A 20,751-nucleotide genomic window follows, 5' to 3' on the forward strand; every position below is an offset into this window, starting at 1 on the left:
CTGGACTATATATCAGGTAGTGTTAAAGGGATAGTACAGTTTGGTTGAAACGATACTTGTTTTTAGTATATTGATTTTGGAGAAAATGAGAAACATCCTATGAAATATGAACGAGATTATTTATAATACCCTAAGAGTAATTTCATTTAAAGTGTATTAAATTTTGATGAAAATTGCTTGTGAACTGGCTGATATTATATCCCAAACAAAGCGATCCTAATAACAAGTGGGACTCACCTTTTATTAGGATTGCTTTGTTTTGTTTTGGATATCACAGCCATTTCAAACCGATTTTCATCAAATAAACTGTGATTTCCTCTTGTTGTATGCTTTTTAACATTCCATACAGTGGTTGCTAAGAATCTTGCAAAAAGTTAAAAGCTGAACAGTTGCTAAGAATCTTGCAAAAAGTTAAAAGCTGAATTTTAATGCACCTCAACCAATACTGTACTATCCCCCTAATAGGGATACTCGCAAGAGTTTAATCCGGCTTACAGATAATCGTTCATTGCGATCACTTTTAACGCTTTATTTTTGTTTTTCCCCATACTAGTCCTAATTGCCAGGGCAGATGGGTTTGATGTCATGACGGGCCGGACTCCAATCACGGTGAATGATGTTCTGACTACCGACGGCAACCCCGGTTGGAATGATGGTTTGTAAATTGATACTTGAATATGAATTATACGTATATTGGGCCTGTGTATTGGAAATTTCAGATAAGCCGAAAGCGATCTGGTACCAACATGATATTTTGTCTACCTTGTTTGTTATACCTCGTTTTATGAGTTCAACTAGCAGCTGACTAGGTAATGTCCTAAAGGAACTTCGCAGTGCTTTTAATGTATGTTGACTTGTGCTAATTCAGAATATGCTGACAACATCGTGGTCTAAGGAATATGTAAATACGTGCAAACTGGCTTGTATTTTATCTTCCTTCAGATTACTGGGATACGCACACACACAATCACACACACACACACACACACACGAATACAACAAGGTTTTGTTATTGACAATCATTGGTCAAACACTGCTAAAGTATTGATATGATTAACAAAAGGCATTGGGATGCACCTTTTCTGAGACTGAACATAACTTGCATGTTTCCATGGTAAGTACACTGATATGATTAATATAAAACATTGCAGGGAAACGTTATGCCGAGCATGACCTAATATATTTGCATTCACGGTCCCTTCAAAGAACTACAATTCATTTTGATCTCATCTACAAAATAATAAAAATAATCTTGCTGGAAATATTAGATAAAATTTGTTTCAATTCAATCTACTTCAGCATCACGTATACGGCGAGAATACGCGGAAGAAGTAGATGGTTACAATCGAGGTGATGTTAAATGCTATTTCATACACAAAGTTCGTGTTGCACAGTCGTAACAGTATTCATAATACTTTCTTCGTGATTCTGTGCAATGCACATTCGAGTACTACTAGTATCCTGATTGTGTGTAATAGCTATAGCTCGCTTAATAACTTCGTCTGATATTGATTGTGTGTATATGTATGTGTGTGTATATATATTATATACAGTGTACATACACGATAATGGATTACGTGTGTCATGCACATGTATACGATTAGACCTACGTCGAATTGACCATCACAACAGAATTTCGAAATGATGTCATATCGTGTCATGCGTATTTTGACGGATTTTTATATATCTATTTCTTATACAACAGCATTTCATATCACACATCCTGAAATCTACATCATCCTCACAACCATAACTCACACAGAACGTCCACTTTTCGCCTCATCCCCCAAGACATTCATATTTTGCGTGCGTCATGGTTTTGGTATCGTGTTTGTTGTTCAACCAGGCCGATATTCGTTCTTAAATCCTGTCAAACACAGTGCGGGAGATAATTTTGGTGGACCCTATTGATGAGGAGCAAAATTGCATCTGTGCCGTCTTTTACATCGGGGCCTACGACATCATGATATTCAGGCGACCTTTACGAGAGGATGGCCGAGCTGAGCTACACTCATCCGACTTCGTTCGGCCGTACTCCGATGACCTGAAAGAAGAAATAATGGCGACGTGCTTCGCGTCGAGCAGTAGGTTTTACCGTCTTAAAGGGGAAATCCAGTCCAAATGTAAGTTTATCTGATAAGAAAAAGTAAAATATTACGAGTTCAACGGTAAAATTTAGATCGAAATCGGGTGAAAAATAAGGGAGTTATGACATTTCATATTTTTGCTAATTTTTCAGGAAACAGTTCTTGGACAGTCAATATGAATATGCAAATGGAAAAGTGAGCATGTCATTCACTCGCAACTTGTCACATAGTTTGTACATAAAATTCTGAAATTTCCAGTTTTTCATTCAAACGCAATTATGCCCGAGGCTCAAATGCTGGTATACATGTATCTAGCTGATCACTATTCTGAAGTTATTCAACCAGGAGTAACATCATATTTCAGATTTCACGGACAGAAACATTGAATTTTCGCCATTTTTTTTTTCACGATCAATGGAAAATTGTGAGGGTATGACATGGTTGGCTCACTTAATTGCATATTCTTATCCACTGTACAAGAACTGTCTTGCAGAAGTTAGCAAAACTTCAAAATGTCATAACTTCCTTTTTTTTTCATCCAATTTCAGTCAAATTTTTACCGTTGAACTCGTAAGATTTTACTCTTTTTTTATCAGACTAGCTTATATTTGGAAGGGATTTCTCCTTTGAATAAAATGTCTCCACCTAAAGTCAAGCTCTGTCAAGTCTGTGGTACATGTATTTCACAGGGATGCTATGCATCTGGACAAGGAGGTCGCAATGACATGCGCATTAATAATTCCGGATGACTTCATTAATATGAATGCAACGTTACAGACTCATCTGAACTTGATCTAGGCACTAACTTTAGGCCAGATGAAACTCATCACCTAAATCAACCGAAGTTGAGTGGCCTTGCCACTACTTATACACCTTCAACAAAGATTTTACTCCAACATTCCAAAGGGAAATGGTGTCTGCATTTATAGACAAAGCCTAAAAGCGACATATCGGAAAATCGATATTAGTAAAAACATGCAGGACCAATGTTGAAAGCATTACATAACCTTCATGCTTGCACACTGTATAGGCTTATAGATCGTCCTGTCCGGAATCTTAGACAGATTAAAGTCGTTAATTCGGTCCGGTAGACCATTATGTTCGCTAATTGACAAATATTGCTGGGAAAGTCCACTACATGATCCGAGTCCCGTTTCATAAAACTTGCGATAGTTATAAGCTACTGAAATCCCCGCATGTGATTGGCTGAGGGCGAAATTATCATAGAAATGTGGCAGTTGTCACTGATAACAAGTTTTGGTTGAGTGAAACGGATAATCACAAAGAATAATGAAGCCATAAAAGCGATGTAAAACGTCATCATGACAAATTCATTATACACCATTATCTAGCAATTTGATGTAAATGTTATTCTCTTTTTTATCTCCAAAATGATAAGATTTACGAAAAGATGTGAAATTGCTCTACTGAATGTTTGATTTCAATTCATATTCCACTGCTTTGCTCTTTGAACTGTACGTGTTAAAAAAAAAAAAAATCGAAAAAGTATATATTCGACTCCTGTCAAGTTAGTGGGGCAGATATGTGAAAAAGATGCTCACAAAATGGCGGCCGACCCAGTGGTCAGATCTCATGGATCCGGCAACTTTCGAAATCAGCGCCCCAAAATACCCCTAAATGCAAAATTTCATACTCTCTGCCGGATGTGAGCATCTCGACCAAATTTTACTTCATATTATCTGCCCCCACTGAGTGTATCTGCAGACATCTGTTGTTTTAACGAAGTCCTCGGGACCGGCAGTTTCCTTTCCTTATATCGAGCTTGCGTTGTAGCCGAATAAATAAAGTATATAACTAGAAATGTCGCTAAGGCGACTGGTATGCCTCCGCCATAATACACGATTCTCCTAATAGGTCTATAGTACATGTAGACAATGTGTGATTACATTTTCACAAAATTGGAAAAATATTAAAATGACAAGTTTGTCACAAATGTGTTGAATGTTCACCTTCCTTGACCTAGGTTTAATTGGATGAATAGGAGAGCATGTACTTGGGGATTTAAGGACTTTATCTTGACTTTGACCCATTCATAAGTTTATGCATTGAGTAATTTTCAAGGTAGGGAGAAAAAGTGCAATTTCTATGATCATCTGGCCTTTGACCCTAAAATCCATAGGATAATCACTGTCAGGCACAACATGCATAAATACGTAGTAAGTTTCAAGATAACTTGAGCCACTTCTGAGATATGGAGGAAAAAGTTAGTTCAGCACTTTCTCTTGATCTTTGACTTTTTGACCTTTTAAGGCAAAAAAGAAAAAAAGAAAAAAGAAAGCTTCCAGACAGAATCTCTATTAGGTTATACATGCATACACCAAGTGTAAAAAAAAAAAAAAGAAAAAAGATAATCCTGCTGGCATTGCATAAATATGAGGGAAAAAGTAAAATTTTGAAGTGTTGCCCTTGACCTTTGACCCCTGACCTTTGACCCATGAACCCTAAATTCTCTAGATATTCACTGCCAGTCAGTACATGTATATATACTATGTTCCATAAAGATACCTTGAACAATTTCCAAGATACAGAGAAAAAAGTTAAGTTTTAATATTTTTACTTGACCTTTTGACCTTTAACCTTTGACCTCATGACCCAAACTTTCACCAAAGAATCTTAATTGGGTAATACATGTATACACTAAGTTTCAAGAAAATATCTTCAGGCATTGCATAGATATGGTGGAAATAGTGAATTTTTTTACCTTGACCTTTTGACCTTTGACCTTGAGCATGTGCACCCAAAAGTTGATAGGCACAACTTCACCCCCTAATACACACACATGCCAAGTTTCATTAGGATACCTCAAAAGGTTTTTTAGTTACGCTGTCCACAAAATTCATTACGGACGGAAGGACGGACGGAAGGACGGACGGGCGGACGGACGGACAACCCGAAAACATAATGCCTCCGGCACCACTTCGTGGCGGAGGCATAAAAAGTCGTATACATAATAATTTTGGGACCTGAATTTCACATGGTGGTATCCGAAATTTCGTTTACCAGTGTTTAACGGGAGTGCACTGTACAACCTTGGTTAGTATGTTTTTGTCCACGATGACCCTCTCTACCCAGGTGTAGAAATGGGTACATGCTGGGGTAATAATAGTGGCAGCACCCTCTGAAAGAGTGGTAATAATAATGAAGAGGCTATACCTTCTACGAAAAAGACAATTACTTTAAACAATAATATATCTAGTTTCAGTTCGCTTGATTTCAACATTGGGTTGTTTTTTGTTTGTTTTTTTGTCTGTGTGTGTGTGTGTTTGTTTGGTTTTGTTTGTTTGTTTGTTTGTTTGTTTGTTTGTTTGTTTCAATTAACACATGCCCTACTATTCCAACGTTTTCAGCTTCCGACGCAGGTGAACTTGTCCCGTGGTTCAGTTCCGTAGTGACGGAGGAATAATCCCAAGATACAGAGAACACGGGTAGGTTCCCTTCCCGGCCTAGAAAGATTAAAGGGGATGGCTAGTAACTGATCAGTTGGAATGCTATGGGGGATAATTGTTCCAATCCTTGTGGGATTCATTTAAGAGTACATTATATTATATCATATTTATTATATTATATTATGATCACTTCTTTGATCCTGACATTGCTACTGAATGAGTGTGTTGGGTGTGCGCTGCATGGGTGCGAGTGATAAGAATGTTATGTGTGTGTGTGTGTGTGTGTGTGTGTGTGCATAGTTTAGGGCTGATAAGTATTTTTTTGTATATATATATATTTTTTCATTTTCATTTTTGCACAATATGCCATTTAGCAACTGTATTCTGTATAATTTGGTTTTGGGCCCCAACAACAAGCACCAGATGCTTCAAAGGGGTCCCGGCATTAATTTCCAAATATGTGCATGTATGTTTATACACATTGTTTTTGTTTTTACTGTGTACATAATGTACTTTTGATTTATTTTGTGCCGAATAAATTGAAATTGAAAAATTGAAATTGAAATTATATTATATTATATTATATTATATTATATTATATTATATTATATTATATTATATTATATTATATTATATTATATTATATTGTATATATTACTGTGTATCGATGTGTGAAAATCATTTGCTTCAGAATGGTCTCATATTCAAGTAATGTGCCGTTAACGATCGCCCCGTCACTGTACAGGTATGCTAACCTGGAAACATTGAACTGCACATTACTTGAATATGAGGCCATTCTGAAGCAAATAATTTTCACACAACAATAGATATATAACGTAGGGCCTACTGTTAAATGAATCCCACAAGGATTGGAACAATCATCCCCCAGCATTCCCACTGATTCCCACTGATAAGTTATTAGCCATCCCCTTTAAATCCTGTCTCAGTCAATAAAACCGAGCACCCAAAATAGGAAGTGCACATACCGTACTCATCTAGGTCGGGGAATAAAAAATCAATAGTAACTCACAAACGAATCTCCTAACATGATCCAAGCCGAGATCCCTGCGTTCATTTAATCAAAGAATCTATCATAATGAAATTGTCCGTATCTGAATGAAGACTTAAAGGGGATGGCTAGTAACCGATCAGTGGGAATCAGTGGGAATGCTGAGGGATGATTGTTCCAATCCTTGTGGGATTCATTTAAGAGCACATCTACTGCTGTGTGAAAATTATTTGCTTCAGAACGGTCTCATATTCAAGTAATGTGCAGATTAATGCCCCGTCACTGACCAGGCACGCTAACCTGGAAACATTAAACTGCACATTACTTGAATATGAGACCATTCTGAAGCAAATAATTTTCACACAACAATAGATATACAATGTACTCTTAAATGAATCCCACAAGGATTGGAACAATCATCCTCCAGCATTCCCACTGATTCCCACTGATCAGTTACTAGCCATCCCCTTTAATGGGAAGACAATTGTAGACAGATCAAAGATTCGATAAATTATCAAATAGCATAATTAGTTTCATAGAACTTACAAGAATTCAAACAATGATAATATAAAGAGTAATTCAGTACCATTTTGTTTGGCGTTAGCTGTTCCTCGAAGTAGCATTTAAAAGCATCGTTTTATTCTGTGGCTGTACAGTATATTCTCACATAATATACTTCTAAGAAATAGGATGATTAGGAATGCCTTGTTCATCAGAAAGGAAATTATCTAGCCTTGATGCATAACATCAAAGTATGGGTTCCAGCATTATTTACTGTATTTGTAAAATCAAATTATGTAATGCCTTTCCTTTGCATCAACTGCTATGCTTTCTGTAACATCGTAATACTATCTATTCGCGTATTTCTTATTTCATCGTGTGCTAAAGTGAGTCTCATTTTAGGCCCTACCTCATTATCTCTTTGATTTGATGCTCTGATTTAGATAAAAATGAGCTGATTTGACTTAAATCAAGACATATCTGATGATTTTCTGCAGCTACTCCAGCAGACTAGGGAGAACTTGTGGAGAAATTACCACCTCGGAGAAACATGCCTCACGGAACAGGATGAGTCAGCGAGTTCGTAAAAGAAGACATCCACTCCAAAATGTTATCAATTTCATAAGAAAAAAAAAAATCCCTGCAGAACAGTGCAAATATGATAAGAATCGAATGAGAAGTAAGGAGGTTACGACATACTAAAATTCAATTTTTGTCTCTCGGAAAACACTTCTTGACCAGTCGTTATGAATATTAAAATCAGGAAGTTGATGATGTCATGCTCTCACAATTTATTCATTTCATATGCAGAATTAACAAAAATCTCATATTTCGGCTATTTGAATATAAAATATGTTTTAAAGGGATGATGTACATGTAGTTTTTTTGTCGAGACGTGGCTTCAGGTTTCCAACTTTTTTGTGAGATAATGAGAAACCTCCTATCATATGATAGAGCATGTAATTCTATAAGGACTTCAATATTTATATGACGAAAATTGGTTTTGAAATGGCTGCGAAATCCATAACAAGCGATCATACTGAAAGGTGGGACCAACCTTTTATTAGGATCTCTTTGTTTTACATGTGCAATGTACTTTGGTTTTGGATATCTCAGTCATTGCAGAACCGATTTTCATCACATAATTGCTCTCAGAATAGTACGCTCTGTACCATTTCAAAAGTGGTTCCTCAGTATCTTGCGAAAAGATAAAAGCTCAAACCTGGGGGTGTTTCACAAAGCCGTTCTTAAAGTTAATAAGGACATAAGTGCGACTGGTGATCAGTTCTTGTGTGCTATACTTATCAGAATCTCAATAATTCGGCAGCACAAGAACTGATCAGCAGTCGCACTTGAAGTCCTTCTTAACTTTAGGAACGGCTTTGTGAAAAAAAACCCTGATCCCCACCAATACTATACCATCCCTTTACCCCCCTCACCCCCTCAAAAAAAAAAAATAAATAAATAAATAAATACATAAATTAATTAATAAATAAATAATAAAGAGCAAATACTACCTCTGACATATTTTGGGACGGGAACATGCTTTTACCTGCATTAGCTAAAGATAAAAATTTTTCAGGAATTCATATATAACATACATGAAAAATTGTGAGGGCATGACATGATCAACTCCCTCATCCAATGAATATTTAGAAGGATTGGTCAACAATATGTTTTCCAAAAAAAAAAAATGGGAAATTTCAAAATTTCACATCTTCCTTATTTCTTATCGGATTTTTTTTTTCTATTGTTGAGCTTTTTTGGGGGGAATTTCTTTTTTCTTCCTTTTGGAGTCAATTTATTTTTGGGGGTGGATTTTCTCTTAAAAACTGGCCACTTCCACCACGGTGAGAGCGGGAAAAATCCGACCGGAGGTTCGAGCGGGTGTCTCGTACCCATTTCAAGGCAAGAGGGCGTTATTTGCATCAATCTTTCAATAAGCATCGTGTTTGTATATTACAGACCGCGATGTATCTTTGCAGACACTAAATAATTTTTCCTAGCTCCAAATCATATCTTTGACATTGAAGAGACAAAATAATCGTATTTGGTTTGCAAGTCAATCAAATTTTCCCCTTCCAACTTGTGTGGACAACCCAGTGTGGGAATATCTATTTAATGTTTTACACTAACTTGTTATGTCTGCACAGTACATGTAAATGATAGCCATAATGCGAGTTACAAGACTGAAATAGAAAAAAAAAATGGTATTAGTAGACCACGGAGGTTCAAGAGATAGAGTCACAAGCGTTACTGTCTTATTCAATTGAATCCTGTGTTTGCAGCCACCACTCAAAAATATTTGCAGAATGTGCCACACTGGATCTATAATATCACAGAAAGGCAGACGATGAATATAATAACGTCTTACAAGTACAGTTTTACATAATGACCAGTCACTTTCTAAGGAAAATAATGTTTTGTGCTGGTACCTGTATATGTACTGAAATTGCTTTTAGCCATCCCTACTGATAAAAATGCGCGATACACCAAATATTAAGGTCACATAATGAGACGAGGTGCGCTCATAAAAACCTCGCAACGATTAAAATGAAAATCAAAATTACTGGAGTGGACATTCGTCCGGACATTAATCTAGCTGACATTATGATTACCAAAAAACAACAAAAAAAAAACAAAACAAAACACTATTTGAAGATCATGCCAAAGTAATTTCATTCGTCAGAATGGGGCGAAAAAAAAAGTAATAAAATCGGCTTTTCAGGAGGTTACATTTTCACACACTTCACAACATACAGCTCCGATTTACACTCTTTGTACTAATCATTTCTCGACTAGATTGATTTTTGCTTTATATACATGTATATTGTCATTACGTAAAAATAAACAATTAAATATACCCGATATTATGCTGGAATTCAATGTAAATCTTTTGATTGCTTAGAGCGACGGTGGCGACTCGAAACCTCGATCATCAAAGACACACAAAAAATAAATGCACCTGTAGATTTCATTTGAGCATCCATATAGAAAACCGACAGCTGTTTGATTAAATGGCATATTAATAGCCAGTTAGAACGCCAGCTCTTGAACCTCCTCCTTGCGTAGACCCTACTACAATTGTACATAAGATACTTTGAATAAAATTAATGTGTCCCAATGAACTATAACCTTGAGAGAACATATTTTTTATGCAATTCCTAAGTGTACATGGCATTCTATTCAAGAACTCAGAGGGCAAGTAATCAAGATAACCCTCAACTTGAATGAATTTTAATGCCATAATAAATTACTGGCTAAATATACAGTCTAAACCGTTGATTGGGCTCTTCTTTACAAAATGTCATGGAAATTTTGGGGCCTCTTCATATAAGAGTTATCCTCTATACATGTACATCCATTATACATATATGTATATACATAGCAATAATAATGTCACAATAGAGGAATGCATTAAATGCCAATTCCTTTGATTGTAATTCAAATCAAGTCAATTGGCATTTAATGCTTTCCTCTATTGTGACATTGTTATTTCTAGTACTGCCAATACGCGGAGCAACTACAATATATATATATATATATATATATATATATATATATATATATATATATAAATACACACACACACATATCCAAACATTATATTTGCTCCGCTTATTGGCAGTACTATGTAGCAGTACAGTATGTAGTTAAGTCATGAATTTTCACAGTGACAACAATAAGTGTACGTGAAAATTCACAAGCACTTTCATCCCTGACGAAGGGGTAGGCCCCCGAAAATTTGGATTTAGAACTAAAAATATCAAGGCAGTTGGCATATAATGCATTCCTCTATTGTGACATTATTACTATATATATACATATATATATATATATATATATATATATATATACAGTTCATACATATAAGTATATACATTGTATTTATTGTTCATGGGTTTGATAAGTTATTTAGGATATGATAAATAATCATTTGGTTCAGTTTGGGGGTTGATAGGCTTTCACAAAATACATATTTTAGTCTGGAGTTGTACATGTATAATGTACTTTTTCACATATTAAAGTTGGAACAGGAGTTATGTTTTATTCATTAAAGTGAAATATCATTTCATACGTTAACACATTCACATGGAATACATGTACTGTATAATGCATGTATTCAAGTGGCATATAAATGCGTATTAGCTTAAGTATTGTTTTTGTCAGGAATTATGAAATTGTGAAATTCTGGAGAACAGTTCTCGAACGGTTGATACAATGTATTAATATACCTTGTACATGTACGAGGGAGCTAATGATATCATCAACTCACAATTTTTCACTGATCATGTACAAAAAAAAAAAAAAGAAAATTACACAAATTCCATGTTTCTGTTGTCAGAGTGTAAAACATGTTACTCCTGGTTGAATAACTTCAGAATAATGTTCAGTTATCAGGATTTGGGATGGCGCGTCATTGCCTTTGAATGAAAAACTGGAAATTTTCAAAGTTCTTGTACAAACTACATGGCAAGTTGTGAGGAGTAGCATTACACATGTATCACTTTACTATTTGCATATTCATATCGAGTGTCCAAGAACTGTTCCCTGAAGATCTAGTGAAACTTCAAAATGTCAAACTTCCTTTTCATCTGATTTTGATCAAATTTTCATTGTGGTAAGAAGAATTTTGCGCCTTCAAGTTCTTTTCAGACTAACTTTCAACCGCACTGGAACTCCCCTTTGTAATGTAAAAGGGTCAACAGCCATTAGTCTACAGAATGAATACACTGACAAGTCAAAGAATTTCAATCGACCAGAACTTGTTTTTTTATTAGGAGTTTTTAAAAGATCAATGTAGCCAATAAAAAAAAGACAATGTATGACATCGTTTCTACAAATATACACTCTCAATCCATTCAAATACTCGAGTACTACTTAGGAACATGAAGAACAGTGCATGATTACGTTACAACAAACTCAATCACTATTATTTATTTCAATGAATTTTATAACGACGAATACTGAAAAAAATACAAATATAAGAGGACAAAATTGAAGTTAATAAGAACCTCCCTTTTCTATATGGTGTTGAAATCATGAATAAAGGTATTGCAATGTAACCATCAAGTCTTCAAACTTTTTCCAGAGATGAAATATACTACATAAAGCATTTTCAAGTGTCAAGTACAGGATACAATAGAAAGAACACCCATTTTCATGCATATTGGTACATAAATTTTTAACACGGCAATCTATCGCACGTAAACCTTCCCCTTCTCTCCTTTCATTGTCTAATGTGTTGAATATACCAGCTTTTATTTTGTTTCGTTTGGTTTTTTTGTTTGGTTTGGCTAGTCTGCACACACTACTTGCTGGATTTTCACGTATGGTACAGTAGGGAAGTAAATTAACAATGTACAAGGCAATAGGACAGCAAGATGGCTCTACTTCTTAGGACTACTACCTTACCAGTTTCTTGTGTTTGTTGTTGTGCCTCTCAGCCACCAGATGACATCCAGACACGAGCTGATTCCTCTTGCATTTTCATCACCAAGTCCATTAACATGATATATGCAACACTTCATACTTCTTCCCTGCTTCATTTGTTCTTTAAATTTTGTTTTACAGACACTAAGTCATTACATTGGCACAAAGCATATCCCTGTTAATGTCCTGAAAATGCAATTATACCATTCACTGTAGAATTGTATACCAGTGCCACTTATAAAAACATGTTTTTACGATATTTAACTTCAAAAGACAACGTATGTAGAGAAATTGCAAGTCAACTACCAGGATTCAGTTTGTAAGGCGGGCAGCATAGAGTACATGATTTTTTATTTTCAAATGGAAAACACAAACAAAAAATATATATATACTCAAAGTGCAATAAGCAAGATTTTACTTTTCACAATCACACCACAATTGGAAAGGTTGAAAGGGAACCCAGGCTATGGAAACAAACTATCCAATATAGATTGTCAAGGAAAAAAAGTTTCATATAAATGTAAAGAGGCAATATACATCTTGGGGGAAAGTTATCAAATATGGGTGGAAATGTGCAAAATTATCAGCCACAAATGCACCATATCCATACACTTTAAAGCACAAAAACAAACTTGAAAAGACACAGGAATAAATTTTATGACGGTGAAATATCAGTTTAAGTTATATTGACAATCAGACAATATGCAGTGACCTATCATATATAGATATAAAAAAAGGTCCTGTTTATTTTGCAATATGAGAAAAATTGAACATGTAATATCACTTTGTATCATTCTATTATCACTTACACACATCTGCAGTCTTGTGTAGTGAAGCGACCATATTGTTTTAGAGTAACGAGCCCCTGGTTCACCTCCTTCTAATTGGGAAAGAACTTTCAAAAATCAATAAATGCAAATATTGTATGCAAAAAAAAAAAAAATCAAAATCAAAATGGAAAAAAAAAAGATATGTTTTGGTATTCAAAAGCGCAAAAGGTAATACATGGATTTTTCATTTTCAAACAATCAATCATGTACATGTTGCCCTTGTACTTCAACGTAGAAACAACACAATACCAATGCATCCTGGGCCTACAGGTCTACCACACAAGCAGCACTTTGGCATATTATTACTATTACACACTTTTTTATCATGCTACAGCTTTAAGTGCTATAAAGGTGTTGTGGGGAGTTTGAAATCCCTCTCTTAAATACACAAACAAAGTTAATTTCATAGGTATGTTTTAAATTTGAATCCACCTGACACGACATTCAGAAGCAACTGTTACGTAAGAGTGGTCCAATCCTCATCATCCTGTTTTTATAAAACCCGGTTACCACCTGAATCTTGCATACTATATTTACAGTGTTGGCATTAATTTAAACAAAAAGAAAAAAAAAAAACACTATATCCACTCAAACACTGGAAAATGTGTTTGGAATTAAGCAAGGAACACCAGCAATGCATATAATCAACATAGCGAAGTGATGAAAACGTAGGTAGAGATACTTTTTAACTGCTTCACTGACCCTGTGGATATACAAGAACATGAAACAAACAAAGACACATTGCCATACATCTCATTGAAAAGCCTTGGGTACCTGGAAAGGAAAATTTCATTAATGTTAATTCTTTTACAACATCTACATATCATAAGATGGGATGCATAACATAAAACAGTAATATTTGCAAATACCGAGACATAAAAATTGTGAACTATGGAAAAGCCAGTTGGGCACAGAATCACCTAATATAATCTCACACATCACTTATACTTATATAACTCTTTAAACGCAGTCACAATTACATACATTGTACTGACTAAAAAAATACTCATCTACCCCCCATCCTCAACGCATAGGAACCAAACACACATACACACCCTCATACACAGTTTGTTTAATAAAAGACAAACAATTATAAGCATAAATATTCATTCATCGAGCAATCACATATTCAAGCATGTATTTTCAAGGTTCACACTAAAAAATGAAATATAAAAATGTGAAAAGATAATTGTATCAAAGCCCACATTAACAATTTACTAAATTATTACATTTAGTGAATATGAGTGTGGCTTTTATGCCAGCTTTCATGGAGGGAGAATGATTTGAACAGTTCTGTCACTCAACTTCAAAATGAGAACATTTCAAATATCATATTAAAAGGAAGCCAAAGTCTTTACAATAGCAACCCAGAACACTGAAGAGCAGTATCATTATTACATTATCTGGTTCAGGATTTCATGTACTTCATTTTTTTTTTTTTTTTTTTTTTTTTTTTGGGGGGGGGGGGGGGTGTTTCTCCTTTAACTGCCTGATAATGAAATATATACAGTTTCTCCTTTAACTGTCTGATAATGAAATATATACAGTTTCTCCTTTAATTGTCTGATATTGAAATGTATGTACATTAATTATCTGAGACCAGAAAAGCAGGCATTGAATGAACAAAAGCTCAGTAATGTTGCCAAAAGGAGGAAAAACATGGTGAAGAAAAAAACAAAAACAACCCACATTATTGCATGGGGAAGAAGAAATCCCATATTAAAAAGACAATTGCAAGGGGAAAATATATTATGTTGGTATAACATGTATTTTGCTAGTTAATGCTACGTTTACACCATGTTCCCAGTGGCGATGACAGCCCCCTTTGCCTGAAATGTAGTGCACCGTGGGCAGGATATTCTCAATTTTTCTAACCCTGCGTATTCTATCTTGTCTTGTTCCTTCCATTCCTCCCTCCAGTGAACATGTAGCTATTAGACGCTGTTCTCTCAACTTCTGGTTAGGCAAGACTACCATGGTAAACATATTTCCCATGGCATTCCACTATGGACAGCCTCCAGGCTATGTTATGGCCTACCACATGCTATAAAGCTTTGTTGCATTCACCCCATTTTACTACAGCCTACTAGGTTTCCCATCTGCACCATGACTGCCATGGCAAATTTTTGACAGTTTAAAAATCTAACAAAGCATCCACAGCAATCATGGCCTGTCACAATTACCATCCATTTTGTCCACGGTGGCCAGCAACGTGATTGCCATGGCTGCCAGGAACATTGTGTAAGCGTAGCATTAATGCTTGCTTGTAAAGGAATCCCATCCTCAGCATCATGTACGTTGTGTTTTGCTAGCAACATAACACGGGCCAGGAAATGGGTTGTCCTAAAACTATTCATATGCATTGAAATGTGCAATCATCTTCAGCTGCATAAAATACTGTATGCGCCGAATATTTCGCGCGGTCTTTATTTTTGCGAATTTCGCGAGTCAGCTGCTATTCGCGAAATTAAAATATGCGAAAATATTGACTCTGATCTTGATATGAATGTGACGTACACGTACACAGTGGACTCTGTTCAGTACAGGACTCCACGATCGCGAATTTAACCACTCGTGAAATCGTCGGGAAGTCTCAATTCTCAAAAATTTAGACTCGCGAAATATATGGCGTATACAGTATTGTGGCTTTCAGTTTCAAGGCACATCTTAATACAAGCTACATAAGCATTTTTATTTATCACATACAAATATAATCATCCCGTGATAACAGGGGGAGGAAACTACGCCATTAATCCTAACAGATATTCTTGGATGAACATGACGATACGAAAAACACTCAGAAATGACAATGACATATTTTAACATACTCCAGATTGGAATATATTCCAGTAGAAGTCTGATAATTCAAAACAGGAAGGCAATTAGCTCATCTGATAAACAAATTGATGTACATGAACGTCAATGTAGGGCAATTTGTTAATCAGATACAATAAAAACAGCTTGACGGAAGAATTTCACGAATTTGAATAATTAGCTCATCTGGTGGACAATTTTCTACTCCTTTTACTGTATCTTACATTGCGAACATTCAGAGAAAGCTGAAAAGGGATGGTATAACTTTGTTTGAGATGGGGCCTCAGAATTAACTTTGTTGTGAGATAATGAGAAATCACTTTTGAAACATAAAAGAGCACACAATTCTAAAAGGAATTCAAAGTTCATTTGATGAAAGTCGGTTTTGAAATGGGTGAGATATCCAAACAGTAATAAAGGTTGGGGCCCAACTTTTACTAGGACCACTTTGTTTTTGGATATCTCAGCCATTTTAAAAACAATTTTCATCAAATCTCATAAACTTTGAATTCCTCTCAGAATTGTATGCTCTTTTTTACAAGTGGTTTCTCATAATCTTACAAAAAGTTTAAGGGGTGTGTACAGTTCCGGTTGAGGTGAGGATGTAGCTTTTAACGTTTTGCGAGATATTCAGAAACCACTCTATAAGATGTAAAAGAGCATGCAATTCTAAGGGGTATCAAAAGTTTAATGAAAATCGGTTTTGAAATGGCTGAGATATCCAAAAACAAGGTGAAACAAAGAGATCATAATAAAAGGCATGGCCTGTCGCCTTTTATTATCATCACTTTTTTGGATATCTCAGCCATTTAAAAACCAATTTTCATCAAATAAACATTGAATCCTTCTTAAAATTACACACTCTTTCATATTTCATAAGAGGTTTCTCATTATCTCACTTAGGAATGTTCAAAACATGAATCCCCACCTCAACCAGTACAGTACAGCCCCTTTATTTGAAGCCTCATTTTAACCCAAACTATATGATCCCATAAAGTCATGTCTAATAGAATCTTCTTTTTTCACTCTCACAGAAGAATAAGATACAGCAATGAACCATTTTAAGCTGTTCATTTCAAGAAAACATGTAAGACCAAAGGACACACACCAAAAAAAAATCATAATTTGTCATACATTTTGACTTTCAAATCCATTTTTCTTTCCTATTTCATTGTGCAAAGCTGATGTTCTAAGGAAATACAAGCTACAAAGTGGAATAAAGAAAAGATGTTCATGTCACAATAGGGCGAAAAAAGAGAGAAAGAAGGGGAAAATGTTTCCTATTCAATCTGTACAGTTAAAGAGATGTCACTTTTAGCAACATTACTAAAAAGCATTTGGGTTCAAATCTATCCTCATATGTACAGAGCACTGAACGCAAATCATCGCTGGGGTGACAAGACCTTGTATCTGCGATTTTGGTGAAAATGACTTTTTTGGATTAATGGTCAGTTAATCAGTTAAGTGATGTCCTGTCCAAATCCTAGATGTCTTACCCCGAAAATGAAGCCACCACAGCATATCAAAGGAATGTTTATCCCATTGGATACATTGCTTTGGCTGCCATGTTTTTTTGCTCTCCTGAACATTTGACATTTTGTAGATATGAGGTCTTGTCGCCCCAGCGACGAAATGTTTCATGCTTAATTTGTTTTCTGAGCCTTACTTTTTATTATTTGACAACAATGAATTAGCCAAAATCCAAAGATCAAAGTCTTCAATCAGATTTCTAAGAAGTTTGAAAGGTACATTGGACTCATTTGCAAGTTTTGTATTTTTGGCATGTTATAAATTTTGACATGGTGCTATTCAGGATATTGCAAAGATAATTCAGAACTTCCCCACAACATGTCTAAAGCCCTTACAGACTATTACCCGGTTTCTATTTTCTAAGGGTGCGGTCGAGTGCTCTCCTAAAGCGTACATACATGTACCATACCATACCATTGCCAGAGCAGTGCTCGAACGCTCCTGTAGTGTACCGTACCATACTCCTAGGTATACTGAGCTAAATGTGGACCACTTCCGGATGTGCTCCAAAAGCGTACCATACCATATCAAAAGTTGGCGGGAGAAGAATGCGCGTAACACACACATGTGTCATAATGCGAGGACTTAATTCTCTCAGTAAAGGCCCGGTCCCACTGGCCGACGGACACAAAGCGTATGCAGAAAGGACACAGCGGACGAGCAAAATTTCGGGGATGGCTTCATCCGCTTTCATCCGCTCCAGAAATTGACAAAATTGGCGAAAATTGGCGGTAACAGAACGGAAATAGAGCGGACGTGGGTAGTATGTAGCGGGGATGTTAAACGGATGTTCATCGGAAGCCTAGCGGATGAAAGCGGATGGAAGGGGATGACAGCTCCGAAGGGGCTACCGGAGATAATTGTGAAACGGACGCATAGCAGAAAAAGCGGATGTAGAGTGGATGCAGAGCGGATGCAGAGCGGATGCAGAGGGGATGCTTTCGAAATGCTTTATATACGAGATGCATACGCTTACATCCTTTCTATTAACGTGCTATTAACGATGTAAAGACGTTCCACGTATCATATCTTTCCTCCCTCTTTCCGTTTTTAGCTGCAGCGGATGTGAGTTGCGAGGATGCCCAGAGGATGCAGAGAGGATGCAGCGGACGTTTAAGGGATGCCGCACGGACATACAACGTTTGTTGCTCGTATGTCGCGGATTTACATCGTACACAGCGGAAAGTTCATCCGTTCTAAAAGTTTTAAGCAGCTTAAAACTTTTTGCGCGGATGAAATCACAGTGGACGGATGCTCGATGGATAGAGCGGATGAAACACGTATGCGATGGGTACGCAGCGGATTCGTAGCGTTTTCCAACGGATGGCAAGATTTTTTGTACGCTTTACATCCTCTTTGTATCCGTAAGTGCAGTGGGACCGGGCCTTTAGGGACACCTGTTAGTCAGGTAACATAAGCATGCTAAGTGCATGACCCTGTTGTTACAAACGTATGGCCTCCTGAAACTCATGTCCCAACATAACATGCATGGTACGCTTTTTCCACAGAGCGTTCAAACGCTCCAAATCTGGCATGGTATGGTATGCACTAAATTGATTCGCTTTGGCTCACTTTTGAGAGCTCAAACTCAGTGTAGGTTGCAATCATCGATTATTGACCCGCCTCATACAGAAAATGGCAAATTTTGTAGATGGCTAAAACAAAATGTACATATCTTGTAGGCAGAAAAGCAAAACTAGGCTTCATTGAAGGAAGATATTCAGACAAGCTAAACTAGGCTTTAACTACAGGGTATACAATATGTCTGAAAACTGGATCTTTACGAACTGAGTTTACCAACATCAAGTCATCAATGTGCATGGACTCACAAATCCTGCAGATTCCATTACTGGTGAAGATCAACTTTTCCAAGTTCATCCTAGATAGCCTCTAAAAGCAAAGTACAGAAAACTTATTTTGTTTTCATCAATCTCTATTGTCTCTGGCAGAATAAATTCTTTTAGGTACTGGATCAATGATTCAAGTAAGCCGCGGGGGGGGGGGGGGTGGATGTATGCATAGTGGATTTTTCAGCTTTGAAAAGACATATTTAAGACCAAGATTTTCCTCACAAAATAATATCAACTAACAATAACCTCTCTCTACAAGCATGAACTAAAAATGAAGAGATGAAATAACAGAAGCCCAAATTACATGTGAAAAATTGACTTGACTTTTCCAACAAAAAATCAATCAAATAACTCTCAAGCAAACTACAAAGTTTGCATTTTAAAAAAAAAGGAGCTGAAACCCACAATAGGTCTACATGAAATTTCCACTTTGAATCAATTATGGCTACCTTTGGTAATGAAAATATACATTTTGCTTTGATTTGGAAAAGCTTCAGTGAGGGTTTCATTTTGACCTTTTTCTCACAGACAGCATCTCAAAGAGATTCAGCAATGATGTAATGATCACATTTGGGAATGGTAATATGTAATCATAAAAAACTGTCATAAAGAATATCTGTGTTGACAGATTTTAGAACAACACAAGGTCTTCAACAAGATTTTGTGGTAAGAACTACATATGGCTGGTCTAACCAAATTCAGGTATTGCTAATGGATTCACATGTAGTGCAGTATCAACCCTTCAAATTCAATTCTCAAATGTAACAAATACACTGTACTTTAAAAAAAATAAATAAAAAAGAGGCAGTGTATCAAAACTAGGGTGTGTGTGACAGAATCAACTATTCCTCTGGAATATTATAGAAATGAAGATGTTGAGTACTGAAATGTAAGCTCTCGCAGATATGTATTGAAATTAGATTCTATAAAATGTCCCCATAAAAACAAAAACTGCACTGTCAAACATGAAATCAATATATATATATATTTTTTTTTTTTTTTTTTTTTTGGGGGGGGGGGGGATATTTAGTCTGTTTGAAATATCACTATTTTGTACTTCCTGACTAGCAGTGGAAGGAAATTAACTTTTATACGGGAACATCTCAGTCCTGAAGATGTCACTCACAGCCCAAAATTTTCATTCATCACTTACAAATCTGGAAGTCTCATTGTGCTATGTGGTACACCAGAGTGCTACACAAATTTCAAAATGGAATGCACAAAAAATTGAGAACAAAGATCGCTCTAATTTGGCAATGCACCATTATTTCGCAACTGCATTGTAATGAA

At 36.0% G+C, this 20,751-nt stretch overlaps 2 protein-coding genes across 4 annotated transcripts in view; one reads left to right on the forward strand and one right to left on the reverse strand.

Annotated features, from left to right (window-relative positions):
* LOC140240460 (complement factor H-like) overlaps positions 1 to 8,262 on the forward strand; it is an 89,335-nt gene extending 81,073 nt beyond the window's left edge. The window contains exons 27-30 of the mRNA XM_072320230.1: positions 554 to 655; positions 1,881 to 2,084; positions 5,456 to 5,533; positions 7,502 to 8,262. Coding sequence (XP_072176331.1) covers positions 554 to 655; positions 1,881 to 2,084; positions 5,456 to 5,511 — 362 coding nt within the window. The 3' untranslated portion in view covers positions 5,512 to 5,533; positions 7,502 to 8,262. The remainder of the gene's footprint in view (positions 1 to 553; positions 656 to 1,880; positions 2,085 to 5,455; positions 5,534 to 7,501) is intronic.
* A 3,491-nt stretch (positions 8,263 to 11,753) lies between these two features.
* Positions 11,754 to 20,751, reverse strand: part of LOC140240362 (far upstream element-binding protein 2-like) — a 44,819-nt gene continuing 35,821 nt past the window's right edge. For all 3 annotated transcript variants that reach the window (XM_072320129.1, XM_072320128.1, XM_072320131.1), the window contains one exon: positions 11,754 to 13,970. In XM_072320129.1, the coding sequence (XP_072176230.1) occupies positions 13,962 to 13,970 (9 nt within the window). In that variant the 3' untranslated portion in view covers positions 11,754 to 13,961. The remainder of the gene's footprint in view (positions 13,971 to 20,751) is intronic.

The sequence above is a fragment of the Diadema setosum genome, chromosome 17 (assembly GCF_964275005.1).
Source record: "Diadema setosum chromosome 17, eeDiaSeto1, whole genome shotgun sequence".
NCBI classification, from domain to species: Eukaryota; Metazoa; Echinodermata; class Echinoidea; order Diadematoida; family Diadematidae; genus Diadema; species Diadema setosum.